General features: G+C 37.2%; 1 protein-coding gene across 2 annotated transcripts in view; it reads right to left on the bottom strand.

The window, feature by feature from the left end:
* ZFR (zinc finger RNA binding protein) overlaps positions 1-27,517 on the bottom strand; it is a 77,502-nt gene that overhangs the window by 34,765 nt on the left and 15,220 nt on the right. For both annotated transcript variants that reach the window (XM_082621436.1, XM_082621437.1), the window contains exons 3-12: positions 24,310-24,592; positions 22,477-22,621; positions 19,795-20,013; positions 13,259-13,506; positions 10,885-11,076; positions 10,020-10,311; positions 7,942-8,135; positions 6,086-6,205; positions 5,052-5,197; positions 846-1,008 (exon numbers count right to left, since the gene is read on the bottom strand). In XM_082621436.1, the coding sequence (XP_082477562.1) occupies positions 846-1,008; positions 5,052-5,197; positions 6,086-6,205; positions 7,942-8,135; positions 10,020-10,311; positions 10,885-11,076; positions 13,259-13,506; positions 19,795-20,013; positions 22,477-22,621; positions 24,310-24,592 (2,002 nt within the window). The remainder of the gene's footprint in view (positions 1-845; positions 1,009-5,051; positions 5,198-6,085; positions 6,206-7,941; positions 8,136-10,019; positions 10,312-10,884; positions 11,077-13,258; positions 13,507-19,794; positions 20,014-22,476; positions 22,622-24,309; positions 24,593-27,517) is intronic.

Below are 27,517 nucleotides of genomic sequence, written 5' to 3'. Positions count from 1 at the left end.
TATATGTATGCTTTGCCTCAAAACAAGTAAAATTATAATACACACCATCTAAGGTTATAAAAATACTTTCTACTCAACTTTAACAACCAGTGATTCTGAAATGTTTTGCTTTTAATAAAACAAGTTTCACAAATACTTATTCTATGGAAAGACAAATGAGAAAGAATAGTTTGAAGAGCAGGAACTTGTTGCTGTTTCCTTCTAAGTGCCCTCTAGAAAACAAAACAAAGAATAAAAACATCTTGTTTTCTGCAGTCTGAACTTATATGAAATATTCCTCATAACCCAGGTATGTCTTCTTTTACCTAGCTTCCATAGAACACAAACTCTCAAGATGCAGCTCTTGCCTACAGTTCTCCTAATACATCCACTGTGTGCTCATCTTGGACCATTTACTTACCCCTTATCCTGCACTTAATTTAGAAGTAGTGGTAGGGTTTTTTTCATTATTTGAAAAAGGAAAAAAGACTCTAAACCACTGGTAATGGGAAGATAAGAATAATTCTGAAAGCAAAGCAACTGCCTTCAAAATTAGTTGTTCCTGACAATCTAAAGAACAAAGGCAGGAAAATCTCTTATGTGAAAGAAGAGCTGGCGAAAGAAGCTCTGCTTCCTTCGCTCATACTGAAAGTAAGAAAGATGCATGGAAATTCTATGACGTCCTCATAAATAAGGACACGAGTTGAGAACCTGTAATAAAAGGAGGGAAAATTCTACATCAGTTGAAAAACTTAATTGAGATTTGGATATTATTAAGTCTAAAAATTAGCTCCCCAAACTGTTATCTTCCAATGCTGAGCCAGTCTTACACTTTCACCCGCTATGTAAACAAAGTGGACACTCACTGCAGGCCCCTGTGGCTGAGGAGGCATGCCTGGTCGGACTCCCAGAAGGCCTAGTGGGCCTGGGGGACCATGAGGATAGCCTCCGTCAGGCATTCGGCGGCGATCATCCCAATGATGCTGTTCTTCCTCCATTCTTCTCCAGTACATGTCCTCTTCATAACGTCTGAAACATACAGAATGATACTATAAGTCTACAAGAAAAATAAAACCCAAGAATTTACATCAATAATGATATAAAAAGCAATTTAAAAAATACTCCAAATCAGTCTAGCTTACATCTCTCTGTTCTTCTACTGTATCTGATTACCTTTATTTGCTTTAACTAGCAGTAAATGGAAGTGAATCCCAGTGAAAAGAGAAAATAAGTAAACAAAGATAAAAGCAAAACAAAATTTCACAGCCTGAAGACAGGGTTGAAAGAACAAGCACCAGAAACCTCAGAGTTCCTTCTAACCTCTCCCTCTTTACAGGAGACTGTAAACTTGAATGCCTACCTAATGTGGCCAACCAACAATGTGTGTGAGTGAAAGACTCAAAGCATACATTCAGAAATTTTCTTCATGTCTCCAAAGAAATGTGCTCTCTCCTATTTTTTTCTAAGAGAGAACTTCTGAAGACTACATTTAATTTCCTCAACGGATACAGGCAGAGAGACAAAAGACACTTCTCTACAATGAGGAAAAACAACTGAGATAAATGGCAACTCACATCATGTTTCACTTTTGGGGACATGTTAAGGGTGACAGGAACTATGGTGAAGAAGAAAGCACATGCTCTGAGCCACAGCACAGCTATTAATTATTACCATAAGGGAATACAGATGGTAATCCCAAGGTTATCAGGATTTTTGTGAAATCTCATGGTCTTTAAGTGTTGGTTCATGTTGGTATCCAAAAAATACCATGTGTACCAAATGAAACACCCATGGACTGAACTTGGACTGCGGGAAGCTAGTGTGTAGCCTGTGTGTAGCCTCTGCTTTAATAGTCAACATTTTCAGAATCTAATTTCTTTTTTACCACGTGACTCTCTCCTTCTCAGTTCTATCTTCGCTTTCAGCTTCAAACTAGGATACCAATAACTCCCAAGGTAGTTCTGTCTTTATAGCAAATTTTTGTAACAATTAAGTTTTTACCAGACAAATTTGTTTAACACAAAACATAAGAAAGAAGTATGTTTCTCAAGTAGCACTGTAGAAACCACCAATTTCTTCAGTCGGGAATAAGCAGTGCTTTTTAGGTCATCCCACTAAGGACAGGAAGAACCATACTTCTATGTTATTTAGGTCTTGAGCTTGAAGGCTCTGGAAAACCATGTTCATTCCAGTACTGAATACTTTGTTATTACTAAAGATGTTTAAGTTAAGTAAGGGCAGGGACCTTTATCCATTGTTTACCAATTCATACTTGGTGTCTAACACACTACGTGTCACTTCCTGGCAAACTGTAAGTGCTTAATAAATATTCGATGTAACAATAAAAGAGGAAGTAACTGCGTAATCTAGGTATAGAGAAAAATTTCCAGTGCATTACAAAGGCAGAAACTTCATAAAGAATAAGAAAAATAGATTTAGATACCTAAATAAAAATCGATACATACATAACAACAAAGATTATTTAAAGGTAACATATTAATAATGGATTAATAGCTATAATATAAGAAGTGTCTGTACAAATCAACAACAGGTAAGTTAAACAAATAAACAGGCAATTCACCACAGAAGAAATCTAAGTGGTTAAGCATGAAATAAAAATTTAATTTGCCTGCAATACAAACAATTAAAGTTGAAACAAAACTGGCTTTCATGTTTCACTCTCTCATTGGAGAGATTTTAATAAATTATAGAAGCAGTTCTCAAAGTGTGGTCCAGGGACCCTAGGTGGTTCCTGAGACACCTTCAGGGGGATCCATGACATCAAAATTACTTTCATAATAATAATAACAAGACATTTGCCTTCTCCATTCTCATTCTCTTAATAAGAGTGTACACTGGAGTTATCCAGAGGCAAAATGTGTTTATCACAACCTGTTGAGCAGAGAAGTAGATAGGAAAATCAGGCTACCTTAAGCTAGACATTAAAGGGATTTGAAAAAATATAAAACAATGTCATTCTCATTATTCTGGGGGAGAAATAGTTATTTTATAGTTAGCATATTATATTTATCCACCATATTATATTAATAAATATGGTCGATCTAATACTATAATTATCAATATTTAACTACATTTTAACAAATACAAAGTCATTTAAAAATTAATTCATAAATATTTAAACTTCTCAGTTTTCATTTCTAATACAGTTTCACTAATACATTTCTAATACAGTAAATGTTGACAGCTATAACCCATATACACAAAAGCTCTTTGGAGTTTTGTAATTATTGAGTATAAAAGGTCCTGAGACCAAAAAGTTTGAGAACTAGTAAGTTAAACTATCCAGTACAGGCAAAAAGTATGGGTATCTGCCAGTCAAACATTTTCATTTCTGGGATTTTATTATTAGCAACTAATCATGATTTATGCAATAATATAGCCTCAAGGATGGTCAATGTAATAATTATAATAGGGAAATACTGTAAAAAACCTAAATATCTAACAATATGTAATTGGTTATAAGGAAAATTTTACATCTGCACAAGAGAATACTATGTAGCCACGGAAAATAAGATAAAATAACTCTAGCTTACTTTTTAAAAGAGTTGGTATGTAAACGAAAAAAAGTAGGTTATAAAATACACATACATTACACTTCTGTTTATATTTATCTTAATTATATTTCAAAACTTGTACACAAATCCTCATAGCAGCAGTATTCATGATAGTCCAAAAGTGGAGATGACACAAATGTCCATCAACTGATGAATAAACAAAATATGATACATACACATAATGGAATATTATTCACCTATAAAAAAGAAGTACTGATATACGCTATAACATGCATGAACCTTGAAAACATTATGCTAAGTGAAAGTAGCCAGGCACAAAAGACAACGTATTTTGTGATTCCATTTACATGCAATCTCCAGAATAGGTGAATCTATTGAGACAAAGTTTATTAGTGGTTGCCTAGGGGTAGAGGGAGGAGTTGTGGGGGGGGGGAATAAGGATTGACTGCTAATGGGTTTGTGGTTTCTTTTGCAGGTCATGAAAATGTTCTAAAATTGACTGTGGTAATGACTGCACAACTCTGCGAATATAATAAAAACCAGTGAATTTTACCATTTAAAGATATGCCAATTACATCAGTAAAACTAAACATTTACATATCTCTTGAACACGTTTCTCATTTCTCCTTCCCTGTAGCTTCTGAAGTTTTTATAATAGACGTTTCCTGAGAAACAAAAACAAAAACAAAAAACCCCAAAACCCACACATTATTAATGTCTAGAAGCTACTAAATCTGATATTCTGGATATTTTTATCATGTAACCAAATGTTCTATTTTGCTTGTTTTAAACTGAGGCATTTATTTATAGTATTAAACTATTTATGTATTTAAATATATATGATACCATTTCCAACCTAATTCCTAATACCAAGGACACAGTCAAATATTAGAATAGCCAATAACTTAGTTTTAATGCATTTCTCTCCTAGACCTAAGATCTTCCTGAGAAGTGAAAACTAAAAGTATATTAAATAGGGACATCCCTGGTGGTCCAGTAGTAAAGAATCCGCCTTACAATGCAGGGTACACAGCTTCGATCCTTGGTCAGGGAACTAAGATCCCACATGCTGCGGGGCAACTAAGCCTGCACACCACAACTACTGAGCTCACGTGCCTCAACTACTGAGCTCGCGCGCCTCAACTAGAGAGCCTGCGTGCCGCAAACTACACAGCCCACACGCTCTGGAACCCACGCGCCACAACTACAGAGCCCGTGAGCCCTGAAGCCTGTGTGTCACAACTAGAGAAGAGAAAACCCACACGCCACAACTAGAGAGAAGCCTGTGCGCCACAACGAAGATCCCACGCACCACAACGAAGATCCCGCACGCCTCAATGAAGATCCTGTGTTCCACAACTAAGACCTGACAAAGCCAAAAATAAATAAATAAATAAATAAAATAATAAATAAATCTAAAAAAAAGTATATTAAATAAATCTGGATTGCTCTGAATGGATGTCACATACTCAGAATAGCTAAGTTTTTTAGAAAGGCTAAACCACTTATTGTGCTATTAAAAGTTAAAGATACTACCTCATTTCCATTCTCCAGCGTTCCTCTTCTTCTCTTCTTCGCCAATACTCCTCTTTCTGCATTTGCTTCCTCATTTTCTCTTCTTGAATCTTTCTTGCTCGAATACTGGGTTTTACTTCTACTTGCAGATCTGGATTTACTTTTTTCTGTTAATACAGACAAGATATTTGAAAAACCAGCAACCCCTCCAACAATCTACACGTATCTTTAAATCATACAATCCCACATATTCTTTCATCATAGGGGCTTTTATTTGCAAATTTCCTATTTTAAGAGTAAATGCAGTAAAATAAGTTGAATCAGAGGAAAAATTCAGAATACATTCATAAACATTCTTCTTTCCTTCCCACCCCCAAAATTCTTAGTTGTTCAAGTTTAAAGTGATACATTTAGTATGTAAAACATACATAACTTAGTGCTAACCAATAAAAGAAATCCTTAGAAGACTGATGGATATTAACTTTCCTTTGTTTGTAAGTAAATGATTCTAGATACCTGAGTGTGGGGTTAAAAAGTTTCTTTTCATCTAAATGTATTGCTCTTTAACAGATTACTTTTATTTTAACTTTCACTTCTGTGTTTAGAAAACATGAATCTCGTGCATTAGTCCAACCTAATTAAAAACTTTAAATACACTATTTAGATTTAACTTATCACTTGAAGTGTTTTCAATCAAGAATTCCTCATCTCATAATTCATTTTAGTGGGAATTCTGCCAAGATAAAGGAAAAGAATGGAGATCTGACACTTCTTTCAAACACTTCCTGTGATGCAATTATCATTACATGATTACTCGATCCAAATAATGTTATAGCTTTATTTTGCCACTACAAGTAATGAAATATGATATCATTTTTTCCTAAGTATAACAAACTAGTCAATAAAAACTAAACATTTGACTCTATGTGAGACATTACATGCCAATTCTGGAGTGGGAGTTCACGGACTTAGTGAGTTATATTTAGAGGCCTTGTTTTTGCATCTAGAATGTTCCAAGACATATAAAAAGAGAAAATAGCTGAAATTTTACTCACTTTATATTGAAGTCTGTGTCTTCGTCCTTTTAAGTGCATCTCCTTAGCATTGGGATCATTAAAGCTGCACTCGCACAATTTGCAATGGAATCGAATTACTTTTCCTTCATCATTTCGTACCTTGATGTGGAAAAAAAAAATTCAAGAATCACAACAGGAATGTTACAGTTGAAGATTTCAATTATACACAGGAATGTTACAGTTGAAGATTTCAATTATATACCCTCATGAGTTGTAAATAACTTTTAGAATTTGAAATGAGAAAAAAACAGGGCAATGTCTATACTTTTTAAAAAGGATAATCTACAGAAATGAACTAAAGGTTAGAATTTTTAACTGTAGCATGCAAGACGTGTTAGCATGTATCTGGCTCTTGTAATTAACTTTTATTTTAATAGTTGTGTCTACATGTAAACATTTAGATTTAAATGCAATTAGATACCTTAAATTCTATAATAAATATTTACTCAATACTTGCTACTGGCCAGGTACTGTTCTTGGAAATGGAGATAAAGATAATGAAAGGCATTATTCACATTTATTTCTATAAAGCCCAAGACTTTATACATGTAACTTTATGGAAAACCAGTATCAATTTTTTTCTAACTGCACAACCAGTTAGGAAGACAAGTAGGCTAGAATGTTATTAAAAAGTCTACAGTGAATTCTAAGTTCAAATGGTGCAAGTTTAAAAAATTGGTTCTGAACTCAATTCTCTGAAGTTTAAGATTATTTTAACCAACATCACTGGCAATTAAGGTGTTCTGGCTGTACATTTTTTTTTTTTTTACTCTTTTAAGAGCTATAACTTTAATTAATTATTTTAAAAGAAGTTTATTAACCTTTAAATATCCTTTTTTTTTGGCTGCGCTATGCACGGCATTGTGGAGTCTTAGTTCCCCATCCAGGGATCAAACCCATGCCCCCAGCAGTGGAAGCATGAAGCCTTAATCACTAGACCGCCAGGGAATTCCCAAGAGCTATAACTTTAAATTAAAATTGTATGTAAAGCTATAACTTTAAATTAAAATTGTATACTTTCAAACTGCATGGCCCAGTTTTCCACCCTGTAAACAAAGAACTCAATATGTAATTTTTCTTGATGCGGAAAAGGATGAAGGAACAAATAAATATTTGCTAAAAATCTACTGTAGGCTAGGTACTGTGCTAGGTACTTTATTTCATTTAAGCTTTGTAACTTTGCTGGGAGATAACCAAATTTTATAGATGTAGACACTGAAACTCAGAGAACTTGTTCTCTACAATTGTTCTACAATACAGCAAAAGTAAAGAGTAGGGCTACACCACTGTATGATAGTCTTTCTGCTAACAGCAAACATTTATCAAGCCCCTCTGACGTTCCCTCATCCTCCATTTATTGAGTTACTTTGTCTGTAAAACAGGAATAGTTTTCTAATCAGCTTGAGAAATCAAATAAACAGTATCTGTTAAATCAGCAACCTTAATTTTACACATGAAACTGACTGTTCGGAAGGAAATATTTGCTGTCTTTGTCACTTCTGCTGCTCACAATTTTTATTACTTTTTATGTTCAGAAGAACAGTAGAAGGGTTATATTAAAAGAATGCCTGCCAAATAGATGGAAAGTTACTTCACACCACAGTGATGGCTGTCAGCAGGGAAAGAGAGAAGTTAAGAAAAAAAATTGTGATGTCACTTAGGCAAGCTTAAAAAAAAACCCTTCAACAAAGATGCCTTTGATATTCCTTTTTAAGTAATCTAAACCTAAAATATAATTGAATGTAATTTAATTATACGTGTAAAGCATGCTTGTAACAAAGACACACGTCTTCCCTTTATCTGATCTCACAGCACTAGTATTCTCAAATCAATACCTCCTCCACATAATCATGGCCCACCGGCTGCACGTCACTCTGCAAAGCAGCAAGGGACGCAGGTGTGACTGGTTCTGACACTGTGTCTGGCTTTACTTCCGGGATCTGTACAGCAGTGACAGGAGTGCTTTTAGCACATTCGGTTCCTTTTAAGTCTTCTGTTTTATTTCCTGTTGATTGCAGCTTATTACCACCTAGAAGAGCATAAAAGAGTTATAGTGATTTAAATTTTCTTTTTGTGTAATGTATGGCCTGATACAACAAGAACTTCAAATAAAGTTCTGATCTTTTCTACCAATTGTCAAACTCCTGTCTGACACAGAGCAGGTCAGAAGTTTGAAGAGCCATGTAAACCACTTGGCTTTTTTATCTTATTAATTAAACACATGTCTGAATTTTCTTTCCCCTTCTCTACGTCCCAATATCCAATGGTGCTCTCTGTCCCCACCATGGCTCTTATGGGATCAAGTACCTAAAAGTAAATAGCAAGTACCTGAAATGGTAGAGTCTAAGCCTAACTCATGCTTATATCCCTTTGCCATGGAATGGGGCACTGTCCTAAGTTCTAGTAATATAATAATAAGACTGTCTTTGAGGTGCCAACAATTTAAAGGAATATATAAGTCATTAGAGTACAATGTGGCAAGTGCTGTTGTAAGTATTAACAGAGTATTGTGGGAATGTAAAGGAAAGGAGCCACAACCCTTTAAACTGACCCAGTTAAGAATGGCTTTACCAAGGGTGTGACACTTGAGCTGGGCTTTGAAAGAAGAGCAATGAGTATGAACTGTTAGGCAGAAAAAAAGAGAATGATGTCTAAACAGAAAGAGTAGCACGTACAAGAAAAGCACAAAGACATGGCGTTAAAAAGACTATGGTAAATTCAAAGAAGACTCAGTAATTCAATGTGAATTACTACCGAGATAGAGGTGATGGTATGAGAGAGGGGTCAAACTGTGAAGAGCCTTGGATGACATAATGAAGGAATACAGAGTTTTTCCCTATATGCAAGGGGAAAGCCACAGAAAATTTTTAAATAACAGACTAACACAATTTGATACTTATTTTTAAAAAATGACTGTGACAAAAGTGTTGGAGAAACTGGATACAGTATGAGACAAAGCTCTGAGGAAGAGACCTCGAAGGCCTAAAAACAAGGTAGTGGCTGTGAAGAGGAAACGACACTTTTTGGAGAAATACTGTAGTGACCGAAACAAAAGGACTAGATAACCGACTGGAGGAGGCAATAAATAAGAAGAAATGATGTCAGTGAAGTTCTCCATGTGAAAAAGCAGCAGTGTTACGAGATTATTTCACGGTACTCTCGTGACGAGATGAGAAGTTAGCATGAGACACCCGTAGGCAGCAACAGGACCACAGCGACCAGGAAATACCTAAAATACGGCCCTAGAACTCAGGTGGCGGTCTTGAATTGGCCCAACCGACGTCAAACTCACTGCACACACAGTGGGATAGATGAGACCACTCGTGAATACTAGGTAAGTGAGGTGAGGGCCAAAATCAGAATCTCAGGAACACCACCAGTTAATGAACATGAAGGCAGGAGAACCAATAAAGATACCCAAGGAAGAGGTGAGTGGACATGGAACAGAGAGACAGAGACATATCTTAAGCTTTAAGGTATAGCAGTCAACTGTGTCAAATGTTAGAGAGGTCAACAGCATGAAACGGAAAACTGGCCACTCAATCAATCAGGCACGTAGGTCTTTGGTGACTCCTGAAAGCAGTTTCAGAAACGCACAGAGTCGAAACACTGTAAGAGCCTGAGGACTGGATAGTAAGTAGAGAAAATAAGCATTATGTCAGTAGCCTGAGAAATGGGAAAATATATGCACATTTTTTTTAAGATTATGAAAGACACAGGTATACCTGTTGGCTGAAGAAAAGGGAACTGAAAAAATTTCAAGGAAACAATACAGATATGTGATTGAATAAGGTCCCAGGAAAAGAGGAGAAGACGGATACAACAGCACAAGTAGGAGGGCTAGCCCTGGAATGGAAGAGAAACGTCACTTTTAACAGAGTCAGAAGGAACACAGAGAACCTCCAGTACTTGCCCACAAAGTTTATTTTGGGTGTCGATGTTTTCCTGGCAGCCATATTCGCAGGCACTGCTGATGCTTTAGCGTTGGCCGTGCTATTAAGAGGCGAGTTTCCTGGAGTTGTAAGACCTTTCACTGAAGAAGTTGCAGTTGATGAAGTATTCACAGTACAACTGCTTGCTGCAATGCTTGAAGGAGAGGCAGTTGGTTTTGAAGCAGACACGGCTGTTGAAGAAGTAGCTTGGCTAACAACGTTTGGTTCTGTTGAAGGAATGGGTTTGCCAAGTTTTGTGTGTAATTTAACCACCTACAAAATAAAAGCATATTTATTTGTCAGGAAACTCAGAGAATGTAAATTTTTTTTTAAAAAATCTGTCTAAAAAATATATATAAAATAAAAAGAGTAAATTAAAAAAAATAAAAAGTCTGTCTAAAAGACACTATGAAATGAAAATCTTAACTATATTTTTCTTTGTTGTAGTTTTTGTTATATATTTTTAGATAAAAACTTATTACTTTCAAAATAATCTCCGTGAAGCAAATATGGATACATATTCCATCTACCACCAGGTAAGGAAATGACTTGGCCACATGCTTACCAACCTAGTTGTAAGCATGACAAAAGGCGGAAAACAATCACAGGACTCAACTTCCAGTTGGTGGAAAAAAACGATCTAGTTAAATTTAAAGAAGAAAGGTCTCCAGTCTTTCCTTCCTTAAGCAAAGAGTATTTGATGTCACCTTTATATACATATAAGCAAGGTGTATAATGCACTCAAAGTTTTCAAATTTCAAAGCCACCTTTACTTTAAACCCCCCACTGAAAAAGGAAAAGAAAACAAGAGTAAGACATAAGGGTGTGTGGGAGAAAAACACCTACTTTCTGATGCTTAGCACCACGAATGTGGGCAGCATACGCATCTGCTCCTGTACAAGACACATCGCAGAGCTCACAACGTAGCTGATTTTGAGTCCCACGAGTGGAGTTGCTGCTGCTGCTGGTATTCTGTGAGGCTTTCAATGCGGCTTCTTTTTTTTTATGTTTCTGCCCTTCTAAATGTTCTTTGTAAGTCTGTTTCAAACAAAAAGAATAAATTTTGCTTCACTAATTTTCTATCTACATCATTTGAAATTATTCAATTCTCAAACCTCTAATACTCATTAAACAATCAGCAGTACACATTTTTTAAACGCAACTGAACAGCAGCATGTGGTTTCCCTACACACGTGATGTATCTGTGGTTCTCTGTACCTTGTTTTCCAAGAATACATTTACCTAACACTTTCTTTTATTTTTCAAACACAGAATGCATTTTCACATAGAATCTGTGTTAGAATCCATGCCACCCTGAACAAAAGCCTATTTAAAATATTTAACAGACAAAATTTTATCTCTTTTGAAGGAAAAATAGTATTATTGTAATACTAGCCATCAAAATAGTGAAATTATATATTAAAAATTGTCTTCAGGGCTTCCCTGGTGGCGCAGTGGTTAAGAATCCACCTGCTAATGCAGGGTACATGGGTTCAAGCCCTGGTCCAGGAAGATCCCACATGCTGCAGAGCAACTAAGCCCGTGCGCCACAACAACTGAGCCTGAGCTCTAGAGCCAACAAGCCACAACTACTGAGCCCGTGCGCCTACAGCCTGTGCTCCACAACAAGAGAAGCCACCACAATGAGAAGACCATGCACTGCAACCAAGAGTAGCCCCCGCTCGCCACAACTAGAGAAAAGCCAGCACGCAGCAACAAAGACCCAATGCAGCCAAAAATAAAAAACAAAACAAAACAAAAAACCATTAAAAAAAAATTGTCTTCAATGCAGATGACTGAAGAAGGTAGCTTTATTAATATGAGAGGAGGTCAATAAGGACTGCTGGGAAGTTTGTTTTTTCTTGAGTGGGGCTAGATAGTTACTCTTTCCTATATTATTTAAAAAATTGTTTTAATACAGACATATGATTAGCATAAAATTATATATACAGCATAGAAACTCAGAGCTCGATGAGACTTTGGAGATTAACTAAAACAACAATTTTCTAAATTTTAAACAAGAGAATCCTTCCTCAAAATGAAATCTTGTGCACAAGTAAGGAAAGTTACTGTTTTTGAAACAAAAGAGGAAGGCGTAAGACCTAGCCATCTGATTCTCCTCTCACTATCTGCGGCAGTCTAAAGTGGCTCCGTGAAGCAGTCTGAACCTCAATAATTTAGGACAAGTCCTTATTACAGAACTGAGGAAACAGAAGCCCAAAGAAGTTAAGGTCTCCAAGTTGCCCCGGGCCACAAGTTAGTTGCAGAGAGGACTGGAACCATGGCCCCTTATATATGAACCAACTTATTCTCCCTCCTTATGTCTACACTAGACTCTTAACTCACCCTACCTCACCACCTCAATGGTATTTTTCTCTAAGGCTCGTTAACCCCTTATGGCACTGCCTCTGACTTGCAGAAGTACCCTTGGCCTGTTCTTGTGTAACCATCCAGCTCCCCCAGATCTATGGTCAGCCTTATATATATACTCATTCTAAATGCTGCAATTAACCTATCACCCTAGAGCCATGTTCTATCCTTTTATATGGTACCACATATTCAACAAGTCTCTTATGGTTTGCATTTGCCACTCATAGCATCATTACCTTTAAAACAGTCACTACTGATGTTTTAAAGATACACTCCTCAAACCCTAAAACCAACATTCTTGTTCCCGTTCAGTTTAATCCTGGGTTGCTGCGAACATTCCCCACCTGTCTCCTCTCCCCCAGCCAAGGAATCACAATGAACCTGTTTCCTATCATACTGAAAATAGGAAAAAAGGTTTTATGTTACTAGCCACATATATTAAAATATTCCCTAATTTGGTGTAACTCAGCAAGTGCTGGTAACTGAAAATACCCTACAAATTCTGTTTTGAAAAGTAGACAGAACTAATCTAGTAAATTAAAAAGAAGGTACACAGGTTGGGCAAGGGTGGGAGTGGATATAACTGGAAGAAACTACTAAAGAGTCAAAATCTGGTCTTTTCAAATACTATGCCTTTTGTCTGCCAAACTGCTTATCAAATTTTTATACGAAAACTAGATACTCTTAAATAAAGTATTAACAAATAAAGTTGGGAAGGGAGCTGAACTCACTAGATTTTATCAACAGACTCTTCCCTAAATCACTTATTTTAAGTTTAGCAACAGGAAAAAAACAAAAACCAAAAAACCCAACCACTGAAGACTCACGGTAAAGCATACAACGTAAGTACCTGTGGTCCAGCACAGCTGATCTTACACACATCACAGTAGTGAATCTGGGGTGGTTTGGGAGGCTGTTTTGGTTTCAGCTGTTTATTTTGGAATGGTGCTTTTTTAGTGAAGGTGGTCCCTGTCCAAGCGGCTGTTGCAGCAGCTGCCGCCGCCGCCGCCGCCGCCTGCTTCTGTTGCTGCTGCTGCTGTTGGTAGTAGGAGGACGCAGCTGAATACACGGCTGCTTCGTAACCTGAATAAGAGGTACCTTACAGATAAAATCAAACAAAGGTTATGTTACATAATTATAAAAGGCCAAGATAAATGCTATGAATTTAAATCCAGTAAATGCTGCTAATAAAGGTAGGTCTACATGTGCATTTTTACAAATAAAGTATATGTCACAAAACCTGGGGAAAAAAATCTCACTCATCTTCCTTTTAATGTAAGTCAACCAACATAGTATTTACGCAATACGTGCCAGGTGTCATGGAGGTATGAAGTAAGAATAAGATTTGGTCACTGCTTTCAAGAAGGCTTATAGTTCCGTTGGAGGGAAGTGATAGGCTTGATAAACTTATGTGGTTATGGAACCTGTTATTAGTATTTCTCCAAGCAGAATTCCTCTGAATAATTTGGGAAGTGCTGGATTTGAGGAAGAGTCTGAACTAGGATACTAGAAAGGAAAAAAAAAGAAAGTCATGAAAGTAAGATTTTACATGCTTGGTGGCTTAGAGGATAAAATATGTGAAAGAAGAGGAAAACACACAAAGATGACACCAAGATTCTGAATCCCAGGGACTGACTGATGGGTTGTGCAACCAATAAAAGCAAGGAGCTGACAGGAGAGAGGCAAGGTGAATAAAGCTTAGCAGAAGTCCATAATATGGAGCTGGAGGTCAGATGAACACCTAGGAGGACAAAGAAAAGATTTTGAAATAAAGAACCAAATACACTGGTTCTCATCTTCCAAAAGGTGAAAAAGCACTGAATTTTCTGGTTAAATGTATGGATTCTATCCATTTCCATTGTTCAAAGTCTTTGATGAATAACACATTAGACTAGTTATTGATATAATATATACATGCTGTTTATGTTATGATTTATAGATTTAAAAATCTATAAAAGCTTGTGACAAAGCTTGTGACAAAGTTGATGATTTTATTTATAACCCTATCGCAAAACTGGAAAACTTACTGCTTCCTAAACTAAGATCTCTGGAAATTTGTTGGACTCCCTAATTATCATCCTTTCCCCTAAAGTGGAAATGAGTGGGCCAAGAGTTAAGGCTCAAGAGAGAGATTCCTAGTTGCCATGATGGCACAGGAGAACTACTTAAGGAAAACTGAACTTTTTGGTATCTCAAATGCAGGCTGCTATACTGAGGAGTAAAGACTTATGACACATTGACTCCAATATATCTTCCACACACAGTGGAGAAAATACGAATTGGAAAGGTGAAGGTTAAGATGCATGGGAAATCAGAATCATAGGAATCTGAAAGTGGAGAGAGAGAGAGACAGAGAGAGAGAGAGAGGAAGGAAGTAGGTGGGCAACTTTTATGAAAAACCTTCATAGACTTATGTCAGGTTATTAAATTATATAAATGCTTATGAAGATATAAAGAAAGAAAATGTGGTAACGGAAGAAAACACCTAAAAATGAAAGTAGGAAGAAGCAGGTAAACACATCAATAATAAGGATATGATCAGAGTTCTAAAAATTAGAAAACACTTGGTATAACTGGTTAAAAGAAAAATTCTATAAATCAATAAATTCTTTGTCAGTCCTACCAGTGGCCTCCATTACTGAAGTTTGTGATAAAAGAATATAATTCAGCTCACAGCCAAATACTTTCACATTTATAGTCGGAAACATGTACAGTTTATATTTCGCTCTTTAAACAACACCATAAAATTGTCTGATTTTTAAAATAACAAAGCTACTTGTGGATTATTACTGGTTAGGACCATAATTTTTATATGAAATCTTTATAACAGAAAATTTCCAAATGACTAGTTGTGTATAGGAACTTTAAACATGCCACTTAAAATATAACTTCATGAATTATGTATCAAGAAAATAAAAAGGAGAATAAGGGCAGCAGCATCCTACAACGCTAGATGACCAGGACTTCTAGGTTTTTTTTTTTTGTTCCTTTGGCAGCACCTCACAGCTTGCGGGATCTTAGTTCTCCAACCAGGGATTGAACCCAGGCCTACAGCAGTGAGAGCGCTGAGTACTAACCATTGGAAACGCCAGGGAATTCCCTAGGTTTAAAAATGAGAATCCACACTATGGGAGGCAGTGTTCCAGACACAGTGAAGTCTCAAAACAGAACTACAAGTTAGGTATTGCAGGTATTACTATACTTACTTTAGAGATGAAAAAACTAAGGCTAAGAGATCGTAAGGTCCTCTGTGTTATTTAAACAACAAAAATCACTAGGTTAAGCATAATATTTACAAAATAACCTCCTTCATTTGTACACATGTAGTCTAAAACTAATAAAAAGGTAAGCTAATTATAGCTTACTACTTAGCTTTTTAAAAAAAAATCAAAGCATAAACTGAAAGGTAGGCTGAAGGTTCTGGAATTCTGCTAAGGAACACCTTTAAATCTCCTATAACTACTAGGAAACAAACGTACATTTCTTATAAAGCACTAATGGGAAAATAAATATAAGGATGTGTCTCTAAATTAAGTAAAAGCTCAATTTGGAAATGCTAAAACAGTTTCACTTAAAAAGCACCTTTATTATAAATACTTGTCAATTAGAAAGTTGCATAATTATAGCAGTTAAAATATAATTTTTAAAGGTATGGTATCAGAAACAAAAACTATCACTTCAACAGTAAATGCATCATACTACAAGTCATCATTTAGTAGGTACCAATACTCTGGAACTCATTTTTAATGAGATAAAAAGAAGAGCTGACTTAAGTTGTAGCTGATATAAAATTGCAGATACAGAATTCAGAAGCCCTAATAATGATCTCTCTGGATGGCAATTTCACATTGTGTATCACATGTTCTTTAAAAAGTGTATACTCTGATGTAACAGTTCCAAGTCTAGGAATTTATCCTAGGGAAACAACTGGCAAACACACAAATCTTTACATAAAAGGATTAGTTTACCTAGTGTCGTTTCTAGTTTTTCCTTAATATGAAACTAAGTGTCCCCAAAAAGAACTTTTAAAATGTGGCACATGCATACAATAAGACAGTATTAGTCATTAAAAACTATGTTTTTCTAAGCATAGATCTTGGTTTCTAAATACCAGTGCCATACAGAAACCAAGGCGCTCCTTTGTGAAATGGCTAATTGTGAGTCTAGGGCAGGAAAGGCTCAAAGTTGTGGTTTTGCGTTTTATTTATTCCTTAATATACGGTCTTGTTCTGTGCAGGATTTAGGGTGATATGGGCAATTTCAGTTCTTATCTCTTGATGTTTTGTTGCATCTTGGCTGTTAGAAGCCTAGCTACTGAATTTTAAAAATATTTTTTTATTTCTCAGAGGTTTTTTATCTCTTACCCTATGTCAAATGCTATGTTGGATGCTAGGGATACAATGGTGAATCAGGCAGAATAACATCTTACTGTGCCAGAAAGGAAAGAAGTGCTCAAAGACAAATGATGCCAAGTTCAAGACTCAGAGCTGGTTTGAAAAGGATCTCACTGGCCAAATTTGGGACACTGTGTGCCTCAGAAAGAAAAATGAAAGCAATGGATACTACATTGAATAAAAAAGGAGCCCACAGTAATACTAAAAAAGAAGGGGTGAGGGGACTCCTCTTTAGGGAACAATGTCTAAGAATCCAAATCCTTTTACATTGATTCTTAGTAAAAGGACTTTGCATTCACCATTGGAGAACCTGATTCAGTTACTGAGACTTTCATAGGATCTAACACCTTAGACAGAAAGGTAGTTGAGTAATAGGCCCACAGATTACTTGGTTAATTATAAAATGGAAAAAGGTATCTTTACAATGGAAAGATCTGGTAGTCACCACATTAATCAGTGATTATACTTGGCACCATCAATAAGGAATAAACTGACATTATTTATTTTGTGCACCTGATGTGCTGAAATGTAATGCTCACATAGGTAGTTTAATTAACTAAAAAGCTGCCAGAATCTAAACATAAAAGAAATCAGATAAATCTAGATTGTGGGATATTCTACAAGACGACTGGTCTGAACTCTTCAAAAACATCAAGGTCATGAGAGACAAGATAAAAACAGAGGTTATTCTACATTAAAGGAAACTGAAACTAACAACCAAATATAACCCATAATCCTTGACTGGATCCTAAATTTAAAACAAAGCACAAACACAAATACATTAACCACAGAGAAAGCCCAGCCATGAAAGACATTTGTGGACAACTGAAAAAAATTTATTAGATAATATCCATGTCCAATTCCTTATCTGAATTGTGGCTATATAAAAGAATGACCCTATTCTTAGGAAATACATGTGGAAGAATTCTAGGCAAAGCACCATGTTGCCTGCAACTTATAAAACACTGCTGAACCATTTGAAAATATGTTTAAAGAGAGGCGAGATAAAGCAAATGTGACAAAATAATACTTGGTGAGTCTAGGTAAATGTTGTGCGGGCATTTGTTGTACTATAATATTTTTTCACTTTTCTGCAGAATTAAAATTTTCTAAAATTGGGGAAAAAACATGAATCCAAGGAATGGTATATCTCTATACTTAGAAAGGGCATTCACAATGAGGAAAGGCGTTTACACTACAGTAGATACAAGACAAATTCATTTTTATAAAGAAACCATGATGTTTATATATGCATATTCCCATGGAAGAAAGTCTAGAAGGACATGCACTAAAATATTAATGGTAATCAGTGTCTAGGGGTAGATGTCTAGTAATTTAATTTTTTCTCCTTTTTTAATCCATACTTTCAAGGTTTAAAATGATGTATTACTTACATAATAAAGCAGTAAATAAAAATAATTATCTTCATTCTGTGTAAGGTATATTCAAGCAACTGAGAGAGACAAACACTGAGACAGAGAAAAGATAAAGGGAGAAGGAGCACAGGCAGGAGAGAAACAAGGAATAGGAAAGGATACTATCATATTCCTTATTTTGTTAAAGCTAATGTGGATTTTTTTTTTTTAGTGTCCAAACAGATTTCATTGAAGTAACTCCATTTACAGTTATAACTAGCTAATCAGAGAAAGGCAGAAAAGTTGTATCTGGGCAATCCCGAATACCAACATCTCCTCATGCCAGTTCATTTCCACATGGCTGTCTTAATTAACTTATAAATGTGTTCCCATTGCTCCCCTTCTTGAGATCTCCTCTTTGGCACCCTGTCTGCCCACAGGATAAACACAGACACCACAGCAGACCCTACAGAACTTTCCACACTGACATTTCCAGCCTCAGCTCCTGACAGTTACCCCATGTATCCTGTATTCCAGCCACAATGAACTGTTGATCCCAAATACATCATGCCTGCCTGATTTCTATCCCTAGCACCAAGCACAGGATTTGACATAGGGTAAGAGATTAAAAAATCTCTAAAAAATAAAAAAATAGGTTAGAAATTCAGTAGCTAGGCTACCACAAAAACATCAAGAGGTAATAAATGCAACGGCCTATGTCACCTTAAATCCTCCATGGAACAAGACAGCATATTAAGGAATAAATAAAATGCAAAACAACAACAAACCATACAGTAGTACAAGGCTAAGTGTCTTCAAAAAAGCTTGATACTGGGCTTCCCTGGTGGCGCAGTGGTTGAGAGTCCGCCTGCCGATGCGGGGAACACGGGTTCGTGCCCCGGTCCGGGAGGATCCCACATGCCGCGGAGCGGCTGGGTCCGTGAGCCATGGCCGCTGAGCCTGCGTGTCCGGAGCCTGTGCTCCGCAATGGGAGATGCCACAACAGTGAGAGGCCCGCGTACCACACACACACACACAAAAAAGCCATGTGTGACTTTCATCACTGCAACACTACAAAGTACCTCAGCTGGAAATTAGGAAGAGCAGTGGGCACAGCAAGAAGGTTTTAGTAATTCTTCTTCTGCAGGGAAAATATATGATTATTTAAGGAAAGTAAATCTACTCTGTCCTTCCAAGAGATGTGTTCTATAACCATCATCTTATGGATGTTTATAAAGGCCCCCAATATTTTCAAGGTTACTTATTCCTGAGGATAAACATGAAGATATAGCTCCTTGAGAGCTGAAAAAAACAACATAAAGAATCTGTCAGTGGTTATTTCCTGAAGCTAACTTTGAACTTTCGAATTTATTTGGAAGAGTCAGACAGGAAATGACCCTACAGAATACTAGGTGTTATTTTATCTAATTAATAAACAAACAAACAAACAAACAACCCCTTACAACTTCGATTATAGTTCCTCTGTCACATTATGCACATACATTTATATTCATGCCTATCAATTACTTCAATTCTTGCTACTGGGAGTAAGATCACCCCACAGAAAATCAAGACAGTTTCTTAGTGAGTCTCTCTTTAATCTGCTTGCTCATTTGAACACGGTTTCTCAGCCTTACCAGAATAAGTAACGGCCGTGGTACTGTAAGTAGCACTCTGGGTATAGGACGGCACCACGGTCGCTGCAGCTGCTACTGGCTGTACGGTGGAGGAAACAGGATATATGGAGAAAGTAGTGGTAGCTGGACTTGGTGTGGCTGGTTTTATGGCTGTCACTTGTCGAGTTTGCTGGGCTTGTGTATACTGAGTTGCACCTTGGCTATAACCTGCTTTAGGGGCTAAATTGGGAAAGAGACATCAGAAAATTAGAAGGGTGAACCACTATAGTTACTGTACCAATATCCTAGGAAAAAAAATGTAAACATCATTAACTGTAAATTTTATGTTAGCAATTTCTTCTTGATAAAATTCTTATCACCAACTTAATAAAATATAGCATCTGTATAAATTTACTATCCCTCCACATATGCTTTTTACATATTTCCAAAATGACATTTGTCAAAATTTGCCACTAAAACACCAGCACTATTTAAAACATGTTAGCGATAAACAAAGTTTTCAGAAAAGGGCATGTGTGTGTGTGTATTTGGGCTAGTCAGTCTACTTGAGAGTTATGCTTAATATTGGGAACAGGATAGAGAGAGCCTCAAAGTATAGTTTAAGTCACAGTGAAGTTTACAATGTTTAATTACATGGAACTTGTTCATATACTATTATGGCATTTTACTGATTTATCCATAGTGAACTTCAATCTAATTACAACCCACAAGGTGCTACTGACTTAATTCTTCAAATGTCAATAGCATGAGTACAGCTGTTCTTAAATGGCTACCATTAATGCCTCTGCTAAACTTTCCACTGCCCTTGAACATATTAAAACAAATGTATACTTTAAGAATCTTATGAGACTTATTATCACTAAATTAATAATTAATCCGTTATTAATGATCAGTAAAGCATACAAATGTAATTTTCTGAGAAAGGCCCAAATATCAGGCGCCAAACTCATTTCATGCCTAGTTAAGTAAAGGTACTTGAAATAAATAGCACTTAAGAATTTATAAAACTTTTCCTACACATAGTATGAAATTTGATCCACACAACATATAGATGAGTACAACATTTTACCAAAAAACCCTGATGTCCAGGAGCTAAATGATTTACAGAAGTCACATGGTCAATGTCAGAGTTCAGACTACACCAAGGTCTTCTGACTCTTAGATTACTTCAGTACTCTTAAGCACAATCTATCTAACCTTGGTAACTAATCAGGAAGTTCATTATAGTTCACTGTACCCACAAATCATTAGAAAAGAGATGATAAGAAAAGTCAGGGTCATTATAATGCAAAATATTTTTAAACCACTTTTAAGGGACTCATAAAATCAATCTTAGAACTAAAAGTACCCTAGAAAGATTTGAGTCAGGACTTCCCTGCTGGCACAGTGGTTAAGAATCCGCCTGCTAATGTAGGGTACATGGTCTGGGAAGATCCCACATGCTGCGGAGCAACTAAGGCTGTGCACCACAACTACTGAGCCTGAGCTCTAGAGCCTGAGAGCCACAACTACTGAGGCTGTGCGCCACAACTACTGAAGCCCGCGCACCTAGAGCCCATGCTCTGCAACAAGATAAGCTACCACATGAGAAGTCTGTGCACCAAAACGAAGAGCAGCCCCCGCTCGTCGCAACTAGAGAAAGCCCGTGCACAGCAACGAAGACCCAATGCAGCCAAAAAATAATAAAATAAAATAAATAATAATAAAAAAGTATTACTCAAAAATAAATCAAATAAAATAAGATATAATTAAAAAAAAAAAAAGACCTGAGTCAACTCCCCATTCACAGATTAGAGAACAGAGATGAAATGAGGTAAAAAATCACTTGCCCACATTGTGGTAATGCCAGTGCTAGAAACCAATTCTACTCTTTCCTAATTCACGGCTCTACCCACACTCTCATGGTCCTTCAAAAATAATTAAAATAAAGGAGTTGCTATTTTTCAGAACTAAGAGAGCTTTGCTTTCAAAGTTCTCAATTGAATCTCTATGAAAAAAACCCATCTTTTAAAGACTACAAATATGTAGGCTTCTTTGCAAACAAAATACTTCCTGCATTCAAACCATTAATATATACCGTAATATCAGTGGCTGGTAACGGAACCAACTGTCATTACAGATCAGAGAAAGATGAGTTAAAAGTATGGGTCCACAGGAATTCCCTGGCGGTCGGAGTGGTTAAGACTCTGAGATTTCACTGCTGAGGGCCCGGATTCAATCCCTGGTTGGGGGACTATTAATCCCACAAGCTGAGCGGCACGGCCAAAAGAAAGAAAGGGTCCACAAAATGGAAACCGTACTAGGGCCTCCAGTAGTTACAAAGGCAGTGAGCAGTTATGTCTGGGCATTTCAGACAAAGAGAAGAAGGTGGCCAGGAGGTATTGCCACAGCTTCTTTTGTACAGCTTATTTCAACGGGACAAGAACTATAATCTGAAGAACAGACGTGAAATACACTTCCAGGAAGGAAGGACATGCTTATGAAGTGCCTCCAAGATCTTGTCTCTTTGGGACTCAAAGGCATCCTTACGGAGAAAGAGAAGGACATGGTTAGAACCTGCCCCTCAAGGTGATATAACACCATGAGTTTAGATGGATTCAAAAGCATATATTCGTTAAAACACACCTTAAATGATACGTTTCAACAGTGTACAACGAAAGGGCACATGTTAATAAAACCCACCTGTCTGATAGTAGGTCTCAGCGACAGAAGGCTGGGGCTGGGCGGCAGCAGCTACAGCAGCCGCAGTTGCCGTTGGCTGTTGGTAGTACTGCTTACTATCATAGGCCACGGCAGGAGCCGTGGATCTTACATAGGAGTACGAGTCCTAGAGAGAGAGAAGGAAAGAAAATCGTGCTACGAGTGAAGCGGCAGATGGAAAAAACCTTCATCTTTACTACATCAAAAACGCAGTAAGAGAAAACAAGAGCCTAAGTATGTAGGAACAGAGACAGAAGATTCAAATTCAATACAAAGGGCTTTCATTCTGGACTTCATCAAATAAGGTCAAAACCATTTTAAGCAGTATGCTTAACGTTTACAATCAGAAAAATCATCAAAATTTTAAAATAAGCATTATTTTTTTTAAAAAATTAATTTTATTAAAAAATTGCTTGGCGGATCTGCCTTAAAGATGGATCCCACAGTAAAGAACACCTGGGTGTTCTAAGCTTTGTGACTGTTCCAGCTTTCTTTTCATTCTTCCTTATTTACTACTATTCATTAACATAATGAGGAGTAGGAGCTTCCAGGTGGAGGAAAGGGGAACAGAGGTTCCAGGGGAAACGAACGCTAAATATAAATCTCCAAGGCAATGAAGATCAAGGTGAGCTGGGTGAATTCTGGCATCGCATATAGTGAGGAGAGCTGGGGAGGTACACCTGAGGTATGCAGGAGGAAAGGCAGAAAGAGTTGGAAGGGCCCAGAAAATGATAGGCTTCATACATCCTATCAAAAACAATAAAATTTATAATATTCTGTCTCTGGACATAATGAAAACAATCACATATGTTAAAGTAATCTTGAGTTTAGTAACCTGCCAAATATTAATAGCAAATACTAATATTGCCGATTCATGTCAGCTTCTTAGTTAACAAAATAAATCCCTGTATTTTAGAAAGAATATTTAAAAACCAGGCAAAGTCCAGAAGGACCAAAGTTTAAAAAACAGATCCTAAAAGCAAACAAACAAAAAATGGGATAGAGGATTAGGACCAAATTTAATTAAATAAGCAGGTAGTAATTTAGTGTCATATCAGACATAAAGAGAATTATATTACCATAAACAGACTTAGATCTTTATGTCTCTATAAACCTAACAAGAAGCAATTAGATGAATTAAGAGCAGGATCAATTTCTATTACAAACTAAGAAAGAACACCTTGAGGGAAGAATGTACATTTAGGCAATAGAATTTCCACCCTTGATAAGTTTCAAGAAGACACTATGTAATTTGTCCTATTCAGCTGAGGCTCATGGTTCTCAAAATAGGAGACACAGGGGTGTCCCAAGTGGATAAATAATGCCATAGTACCAGCAAGGGGCAGAAGACCCTGTGTGTCTTAATTTTCCTCAAAAACTTGTAATAAAATAAAAATACTTAACCAGTAATTAATGTATCTTTTTTTTTTTTTTTTTTTTTGGCCACGCCATGTGGCGTGTGCGACCTTAGTTCCCTGACCAGGGATCGAACCTGCGCCCCCTGCAGTGGAAGTGCGGACTCTTGACCACTGGACTGCCAGGGAAGTCCCAATGACTGTATTTTTTTAGTTAAAGCAAACATATATAGAGAGTGGAATGCAAGGCACTGGGGGACTATTAATATAAAACTCACTGCAAGGAAACTTAATGCTTGGAGTACGCCCCCAAATTATCTAGGAACACACACTCACTTTTCTGTATCGTTAGAGGTATGTTTTGGAAGACCCAACTTTGAGAAGCAGTGGCTGGGACATTACATTAAACACGGAAGCCACTGAACCTATATGCTAAGGCTCATGAAGGTAGTTTGCTTACCTGGTAGTTCTGTGTCGTAGCTGGGGGTGGTGGTGGAGGTGCTTCTTGCTGCCTCTGTGTATAACCGTAGTCAGTTGCTGTGTGCGCAGTGGGGTACCCTCCATATGCAGCAGCTGTTGCAGCGGCTGCAACAGCTACTGGAGCAGGCCTGGCAACTGCAACTGTGGCGGCTGCTGGTGCATAGGCAGCAGTAACTGTGTGAGCGGCTACTGGAGCCTGATGGACGGTGTAGCTGGCAACCGTGGTTGGATGAGAGTAGGCTACACCCGAGGCTGGCTGCTGGCTGTATTGTGGAGTAGAAGAATAAACAGAATACAACTTAATGTTTAAAATCTAGGAGGTTAATCAACTTAAATCAAAAGCACACTTCCCAATGATTTAATCACGGACTACCAGAGAACAGGTATTTGAGCTCAATAAACCACCTAACCAACACTCTATTTGTTATGGTTGCATAATTTTCATTCCTTAATCTGAATAAGTTAGAGAGTCACATATATGTTTCAGATCAAAGATCATATCACAAAGCAGGGAGGACAAACTGGGATAAGAAGCAGTATTAGGAAGAAAGAAAAAACTGCTCAACCTAGGAACTTAAAAAAGTATTTGTTATATGTATAGTTCTTTATTATGTTCTATAGTTTAAAAAAATCTCTACAAGGAAATCACATCAAGAAAAATATTGTATTCTAACTCCAATTATGGAAAACATTTAAGGTAGAAACTATTACCGAGATGACTTAAATACTTCTGATGCTGTAAGGCAGTGGTTCTCAGCTAGGGGAGATTTTGCCCTCCAGGAGATATCTGGCTATGTCTGGAGATATTTTTGATGGTTAAACTGCGGAGGAGGAGGTGGTGATGTGTGCTACTGGTATTTAGTGGGTAGAGGCCAGTGATGCTGTTACATAAAGGACAGCTATCCACAACAAAGAATTATCCAAAGAATGTCAACAGTGCTGAGGAATCCTGCTCTAAGGTACAGAATTTACAATGGAATATCTATTATTTTAGATAAAGTTTCCAGGTTACAGGCAGCAATTCATTATACACATTTCCTTTTCTCTTAAAAAGTAGCACATGTTGCAAAAGGAGACCTAAGTCAGATGCTTTGCAATCATAACGTTTAAACCTCAGAGAGACAAAAACATTTTCTAAAACTGTAAATCAAATGAATCTTTACTAAAGTTCTTAAAATAACATTTACTTTAATTTTTAAATGGAGAGCCTATATCACATAAAACCAGGCCCACAAATGTTACCAAATGAAAACGTTTTTGTTGTTTTAGGTTCTCTTGAGTAAGTAATACATTCACAATCACACTTGCTAAAGCTATAGTACCAAGGCAGAAAAATGCCTTCTTAAAAAAAGGAGAGCCCCAACAGTTATTTAGATGACCGTAAGTTTTAATATGAGCCAACAGTTAAGAATAGCTAAGAAAAAAATACCTGACATAAGCTGAAGCTGCACTAATAAACTAGAGTGTTTGATTCATGGGTTATAGTACAGGGTATTCTTCACTGGTATGCACAATACCAAAAAAAATATGGCACAGAATTAAAATCTGGGGCCATCATATTTTAACTGTATTATGGAAAACACTGATAATTAGGATGTGTTCAAAGGGAATCAATATGAAGTTTATAAGTATAGGTATTATTTCACATAAAAGTAGAGTACCTAGGGACATTCAGTCTAGAAAAAGTGACCTTGGAAGATATGATAGCTGCCTTCTAATAGAAGAGACTTACTCTATGCTGCTCCAGAGAACAGAACTAGAACCAATGGATGGAGGGTGGCAGATTTCAGCCCAATATGAAAAAGAAACAAAAACAAAAACTTAGAACAGAGCCCAAAGAAACTCTTATAATTTCTATTTGGATGAGGTTTTCCGCATTTTGATATTAAAATTAGCTAACATTTCCTACATATATGCCAATTATAAGACAGGAAAAGGGAAGTTTAAACTGTAATAGTGGGAAATTGGTTGGGCATTGACATTTTCTATGGATAATTCCACATCCTTAAGAAAAATTCCAATAACATATACTTCTTCAAAATTCCTAGAACTGAGAAAAAGAATTATGTTTAAAATATAAATACACCAGTTCTGTGAAACTTGTATTTAACGTTTACTGATAAGATTTCCTGCGTAGAGGCTACATGGTTATGTAAAATTCAGATAGTCTTGAATTCCTATACTGTTTCCATTCATCCCACTGCTCTTTATCGAGTAACTGTTCACATTTCATGGTCCCCAAAACATGTCCTATAGGACAAAAACCAAAAGTTGGAGTAGAATAGGAATGTCAAGTACACTAGGCAGGCAATTTGACTTATACTGCCACTGATCTTTTTTTTTTTTTTTTTTTTGCGGCACGCGGGCCTCTCACTGTTGTGGCCTCTCCCGTTGCGGAGCACAGGCTCCGGACACGCAGGCTCAATGGCCACGGCTCACGAGCCCAGCCGCTCCGCAGCATGTGGGATCCTCCCAGACCGGGGCACAAACCCGCGTCCGCTGCATTGGCAGGCGGACTCTCAACCACTGCGCCACCAGGGAAGCCCTGCCACTGATCCCTAGGGCTGTCTAACCTAACCTGTTCTGTAGAGCCAGGTCCCTAACCATCATCTGGGCTGGAACCACATGCTCCACCAAAGCATAATGAAGAATGACGATCCAGTCCCAGTTCCCAGGGGGTCAAGGGTTAGGGCAGCTGACTATTGTTCAGAATAAAGATTCTCTGATTTGTTATCTTAGACCCATCTGGGAAATTCTCTTCCAATTTCAAATACCTTTAGGAAAACTACCTTTCACATGACATAGATGACCAGACTGGACTATAACCGTTCAATTAAATATCAAGTAGCTAAGTCTAAATAAGTAAATTAATTTTTTTTTTTTTGCGGTACACGGGCCTCTCGCTGTCGTGGCCTCTCCCATTGCAGAGCACAGGCTCCAGATGCGCAGGCTCAGCGGCCATGGCTCACGGGCCCAGCCGCTCCTCGGCATGTGGGATCTTCCCGGACCGGGGCATGAACCTGCGTCCCTTGCATCGGCAGGCGGACTCTCAACCACAGCGCCACCAGGGAAGCCCAGTAAATTAATTTTTTAAAATTCAGGTCGAGTTCAAATTAATTTACATAAAAATTAGTCTTAAGTTGGAACAGTTCAAATCAAGGTTTTTGCCTAGTCTGGGGTGTGAGAAT

Source organism: Mesoplodon mirus, assembly GCF_964341445.2.
Source record: "Mesoplodon mirus genome assembly, chromosome: 5".
In the NCBI taxonomy this organism is placed as follows: Eukaryota; Metazoa; Chordata; class Mammalia; order Artiodactyla; family Ziphiidae; genus Mesoplodon; species Mesoplodon mirus.
The sequence above is the reverse complement of the archived record's forward strand: the minus strand, read 5'-3'. Positions and strand labels throughout refer to the sequence as shown.